The sequence below is a fragment of the Leptosomus discolor genome, chromosome 2, assembly GCF_034619465.1.
Source record: "Leptosomus discolor isolate bLepDis1 chromosome 2, bLepDis1.hap2, whole genome shotgun sequence".
In the NCBI taxonomy this organism is placed as follows: domain Eukaryota; kingdom Metazoa; phylum Chordata; class Aves; order Leptosomiformes; family Leptosomidae; genus Leptosomus; species Leptosomus discolor.
In genome coordinates this window covers 33,036,441-33,042,878 of record NC_141392.1, presented here as the reverse complement: position 1 = coordinate 33,042,878, position 6,438 = coordinate 33,036,441, and the positions used below count along the sequence as shown (strand labels likewise).

At 44.2% G+C, this 6,438-nt stretch overlaps 1 protein-coding gene across 1 annotated transcript; it reads right to left on the bottom strand.

Annotated features, from left to right (window-relative positions):
* Positions 1-600: 600 nt before the first annotated feature.
* CNRIP1 (cannabinoid receptor interacting protein 1) lies at positions 601-6,438 on the bottom strand. The gene is made up of 3 exons (XM_009954229.2): positions 6,260-6,438; positions 5,408-5,552; positions 601-765 (listed from the first exon to the last, which is right to left on the bottom strand). The coding sequence occupies exons 1-3, from the start codon at positions 6,436-6,438 to the stop codon at positions 601-603; spliced, it is 489 nt and encodes a 162-aa protein (XP_009952531.2).

The window sequence follows — 6,438 nt, the reverse complement described above, 5'->3', positions numbered from 1 at the left end:
TATCTTACAGCACTTAATGAAAGGGAGAATGAGTTTCCATATCTCCTGGTATGAAAGGACAATATCAACAGTGCAGTAGCTGCCACTTAGCTAAACCTACAAATATCCATAATTTGCACTTTTTGCTGTCCACTGGGATGACATGTACGACAAAATGCCTGAAGGAGCACACCGATTGAGGAGCAAACACAAATATAAATACAGAAATCACCGATGTGATGTTGCATCCAAATTCTAAGCAATAAAGCAAAACACTTCACAAAAGTTGTTACATCTAGTGGAACCGTTCAATGGGAATAATCCAAATACTTATGACTATTATGATGGTATGACTTTCTACCCAGCTATCAAATATTCTTCACTATGAACTTTTCAGTGTTCTCAGGGTGACAGATAAAGAATGTTGTAGATGCCATGGTAAACTTAAAATACAGTAATAGGCAAAGATTTTAGTGGCACCACCAGTATATACAACGTAGTAGTTGGGACAATATGGAACACAGCAACATTACAGTATGCCTTTGTTAAGGCTTCTCGCTGGTTTAAAAAGGTAGATTTTTCTTTAGGGAGATTGTCCAGCAGTATTGGTTTCACATCTCTTCAGTGGAAGGTCTCTTTATTGATCCACATAAGACTGCGTGTTTCATTTGGTTTGCATTCGTACTCAATACTGCCAAAACTGTTTCCCCATTGGCAATGATCCCGTTTGTGGTAGTTGTAGAATTTGACTTGCCAGACTGTTTCAAAAACGCCAATGTCGTTAAACTGCGAGGAAGAGGGAATATCAGTGTTAGTGAGCTGATTATTTTGTTAGTTTCTCTCTCTCAATGAGAAACAACACTCTTATGAAAGTGCAGAATGTGAAACAGCTGATGGAAGGGTTATTGTTCCTCAAGGCAATAAATCAAAGATCCGTAAAGCCTGCTCTAGCAGTCTTAAAGTCTTTTATGCTTAGGCATACATAAAACATGAAGGATCAGATTTTCCATGTACTGTCCTTTTGCACTTACATCTGGGAAGGGCAAGGGAGTAAAAATGCTTGAGTTCCCATATGGATGAGTGTTACTAACAGCAAGAATCAAAGCTATAATCCTTCTTAAGATGACACAGCAGTAGTAGGCCCGATGATGTCAAAGTGTTTTGTATGTACTGTAGATGACGTAGCAGTGATCTGTAGTGATACAGGCCATCACTTCACCTTCATACCATAACTAGAGGCTGCAATTAGGATTGGGAAGATTCCATCTTTTGCTCAATCTGAAATCTTTAATGTCCCTGTATCTTGTAGTCTTGTGTTTGCAGTGTCTTGACTGAGACATGCTATTAGACCACTTACTCCTTCTGTGGGATTCTGTTCCGTTTTTTATGTGAAACTTAAGCAAAAGAAGTTCTTTGGGCATTTCTGTAATTGCTAGTTGTACTGTGATAGTGCAGCTTAGATGTGAGTAACAGAAGCTAGGAAGGAGATAATCGGTGTGTTTAGCAGATAAGTGTCTAATACAGTGAAGTAGTAGTGAGACTTTGACTGTAAGTTATCTGATTGTGATTGCAACTTTGAAGTGAATGAGACTATGGCTATAGTAAGTTCTGTAGAATAAAATATCTTTTTTTTTTTGTTTAGCCACTGCTAGACACTCTTACAACGTCAGAAAAACCTTATAAGTGAGGCTTTCAAGGATAGATTATGGTTTAAATTATAATGATGCTGTAAAATCTGAGTTCCCGTGCCATGAGACCTTGCAGAGAATCTGAAGCATGGGTGTGAAGCCTGTATGTATGGCTGTTGGACCCAGTAGTATGGCTTGTTGATTGTTGTTATGGTATTAGAAGATACTACATAATGGATTTGGCGCTACTGAAGAGCACTGTTCTTCAACATTTTTTCCTTTTAAATATTTCCATCACTCACTTTAATGACAGCTTCTTCACTTGACTGTTTTCCATTCCCATCATGTGTCTGAGAGCTGACCTTTGATCATCTGCCTATTATAATCACACTTACAATGTCAGTATGAAAGCTCTTTTACACAGTGAACTCATCCTGAGTTACAAGCAGAGGCTTCTTTATCCAGTTTTCTCAGAAGGACGTGTATTATTTTTAATTCAAGATGCAGTTTGTAAGCTGCTGCTGCATAAAGGATGTTGCTTTAAACCTTTCCCCAGCCCACTTGAATTTAGCCTTGACAACAGCAGGAGTTGCTGTGTGCTGTCAGTGGAAGGTTTTTTATTTGGCTCCAGTTCCAAGTGTTGCCTTAAAGAAGTAGCTGAAATATTTCTGCTACTTCCTTTGACAAAGAAAGAATCAGATGTACAGGCTATTTTATCTCTCCCAGTAACTAAAACCTTAATTAAGGATTTTTTTTATTAATCATCTTTGATAGTAATCCTGATACACTCATAATGCAAGGTTAAGCACATTGGCTATTACTGTGCACAATCCACAAAGAAATTGTCAGAAAGAAGCATCAGCCACACTCAGTGTGGAAACTGAGGAAGAAAAGGCATTTCTAATAGCATTTGTGGAAGGTGATATGATACAAGAGCAGCATTTCATTTCATTATGTATGGAGGATCTGAATTTCGACAAGACAGAGAAAGAAAACAAATTTTGTCTTCCTCCAATGACCCAATTTTCCAAGCTACTCTGAGCAGTTTGACTGCTGTGGATTTCCAAGAGAAGGAAAGAATTAGTTGCAGAATTAATTTTCTGCTACCATGTGTGCCTCCTCCCAGCCCAATACTTAGCAGATGCAGCAGCTCTGTGGAATAATGAGCATTCTGCATCCTCAGAGCTCCCTTGAATTCCCGTGGCTCCTGCAGCTGAATCCTAGCTCCTCCACTGGGCCTGCATACAGGCTTCCCCAGGGAGGAGGGATGGCCCTACTCTCTGTAGGTTGGACTTAGAAGCCTATTTCCCTGTCTGCTATTCTCTGTTATCCAGTGCTGTAGGCATGAATATTTATTTAATCACTCCCTCTAAATTTGCATGCTGGGATGATTTGATGGCTATTTATTACTGGGAACAGAGGTCTAGCTTCTTTATTCAGTCTGACCAAAAATAAAATGAGACCCAAAGAGAGGTTTCTAACTTAGTTTACACCATTTGCGAGGCAGTTCAGCAGTTTCTGGGCAGTATGCGTAGCTGAGCATTCAGGTAACAAATGCATGCTCATATTCTGGAATTCAGAAAAAGGATTGTTGGTTTACATGTATAACTATGTCTGTTAGCAGGTCAGATGTCTACTAGCCAGCTAAAGTAGGAGCACAAGTAATTATTTGTCTAAAGTTTTAAGGCAGGTGGGAAATAAATTCTTACAGACCTTCTGCTTTTCAGGCATTAGATTGGCAGTATCAGACCAGTTTTTAACTGCAGGATTGACCTCACAATCTATTTCTAATGTGAGTTCAGGTATTATGCCTTAAATAGTGTCCTAGGATGCATCAGGATCCTGCCTGTTCTAGAAAAGGAGGCAGAAGTTCCTCATAGCTGCAGGAAGTAGGAAAATTTAAAGCTGTATGCAATTCAGCCTGGTTTTGAGGATTCAGGAAGTAGGTATTAGACGCAATTTTCAGATTGGTGTATCTGAGGCTGGTTCCCTAAAGCTGTTGCGGCTCTATCTAGCTAAGCAGCTAAGTGATCAGTTAAACATGTAAATCCCTGATGAGTTCCCTATATTTAATACTTCAAAGTATCAATCGTGGACATCTAAGTCCGTACTGAAGAACCTATCTATCAAGATCAGATCCAAAAAGGGGTTGAGGACCTGCTTAATGCTTGAAAATCCTATTAGCTTCATGGTTAATATCCCAGGATTTGATTTGTAAAAGCAACTGTTTGGACAAATATTGTGGCTACTCATTCTGATGCTGCAACAAACCATCTTAGAGCTTGTATCTGAAAATCAGACCTTCCTTGCATTTCTTGGAATTACTTAATTTGTGATTTGACTTACTTTTCTCCATAAGAAAAGTTAAACTTCCCAATTTTCAGAGTTCAGATCAGTGGTACACTGAAGGGTAAAGGTGGCTGTCAAAATAGGGATGCCTTAGTCAAAGCAGCTGTTTTTTTGGGAGCGCTGTCCTTTCACCTCCTGGTATAAGGACATTGTGAAATATAACTGCAATACTCAACAGTGGCCCAGCAGCCGTGTTCTGCTGGTTGAGAAGTCGTACTGAGTGTTTGATCTTCCTGGGTGTTAAGTGACTGTGTAGAAAAGTGATTGATGTGGACGAATACTTCAGAGTAGTCTTGTTAACCTAAGACATAACTGCTAATGTGATGTGGCCCTCCAAAGTTAAGTTATGCATGCTGTAATTATTAGAAACTCCAGATAGAGATGTTCTCATTCAGAAGGGGATTGCCATGCTAAGTGATGATTCCAGAACAAAATAGTGAAGATAAAGATCAAGACGAAATTTTGAGTGCAGTAAGCAAATGTGAGAAAAAGTTGAAATCTGGTGGGCTAGGCAAGGTCTTAAACTTGTGTAAGTTGGAACAGACCCTTAAGAAAGCTTCAGATGATGGTGGCTTACTGCCCGATTTCCCCTTTTTGGTACAGGAGACAGAATAAACAGCAGGAATCCCTCAAAATTGTAATCAGGAGAGGGGAAAACACCCCAAACAACCAAACCAAAGCCAGAACAGAACAAATCTCCCTCTGCACCCCGAATGCACCACCCAAAGAGTGCTGTGGAAATCTGGCTGCTGCTGTTCCACCTTACGGGCTGGAGCTTTTGTCATCTTACTTTAGGGCCATGGCATTCTGGCCTCTGGAGCTTCCCTTTAAGGTTGGGGTGAGGAGCCACTTGAATAAGAACTTAGGTTTGGGGATGCAGAGATAATGTGATAATGGAAGCATATGGAGAAAGAAATGGAGAAGACAGCCTTTGGGGGGGAATGTGAGGTGTGGTCTTAGCATGCTTTCAGCCTCTGGCAGGCCCTCAGGCATCCTGTAGAGGACAGGTGGAAGGGGAGAGTAGTCACCCCTTGTGCTTGGGGCATGCCTTGCTCCAAAAAACCTGGCAGTGCTGGCAGGCAAAAGGGGTATCCCTGGTATGCCAAAGGCCAGGGATGTTGGTTGGAGTTGCCTGAAGTCTGTAATATGTCCTGCAGAAGAAGCGAGAGGTTCAGCTCACATTTCTTTCTGCTGCAGCACCCTAAAGGGCTTTGCAGGTCTCTAGAAATCCCTCTACTACTTCCTGGCCCTTGCTGTTCTCTTGGGGCTTGTGTTTTCCAGCTGTATTCTGACTAGTGGTCTTCCTGATGTAAAACAAAGAGGAGGGCAGCAGCTGTGATCAGACTTTGCGCTCGAATCTTTCACCTCCACAGCCCTTTCTGGACGTCAGCCCCCTGCTGCCCTCCCGTGTCTTCCCATGCCAGGCTCCCACTTCGTGGAGAACCACGTACCTGCATGTTGACCTGGATGGGCTGTCTCTCCCCACTCTTGGTATGGGGCACCCCTTCTGTGTCGTAGATCCCTGTGTAAGAGGCCACCTGTGCATCCCTTGATTTCTCTTCCAGTGGGACATTGACGCCCCCGATGCCCATTGTTCTGCAAAGAGATGGGATCCAGCCTTTCAGCAGCCCTGCAATACCCCCTTCCCTGGCAGCGTGGAGCCAGCATGTGGGCTTGCATCCTGGCAGCCTCTGTGCTGGGGGATGCTTCAGGGATTTTAGCAGATCTGCAGGTGCTGCTGACTCACTAGGGCTCCTGAAACATGTCAGGGCTCTGCAGTCAACGAGGGAAGGTGTAGAAAGGAAAGGCAGGAGGGATCTGTTCTCGAGTAGCTGGGGGGAGAGGTTAGTTGACTCTCTTCTCTAGGGCTGCCCCTCCATCCAGAGCCAGTTCCCCATCTGCATCCTCCCTGGTCCCAGTCTATACGACTGAGGCTTGGGCATAGTGCATCCCTGATGTGCAGGGCCAGAGGGGCCTCTTCCCTCTGCCTCCAGGGCAATCCGTGGGGAAGGAAGGAGAGAAAAGGAGCTGGGCTTGAAGGAGCTCCAGGAGAAGGTGGGGAGGGAGAGGGATAGAAGCGACTCCCAAACGCGGCCTCCCTCCCCAGCCAGTCGGGCAACGCACCAAGAGCAGCTGGCCAGGGACCTAGAAACGGGGCCACCAAAGCAAAAGGGTGGGGAGGGAGAAATCACGGAAACCCCGCGCTGTCAGCCTGCCAGGAAAAAATATTAAACCTCTAAAAATAAAGCAGCAGGGAAGGGAGGGCCGGGGGAGCCGCCCCGAGCAGGGAGGGCTGCACTTACGTGGCCTGGACGGTGCCGGGCCGGAGGGCCACCTCGATCTTGTACTTGGCTCCGGTCAGCAGCTTGATGGTGCGGTTCTGGCCGAAGCGCTGCCCGTCCACCTTGAAATACACCGCCCCGTCGTTGGGCTGGATTTTGAGGGAGACGCTGATTTTCACGAGGCCGGGGATGTCGCCCAT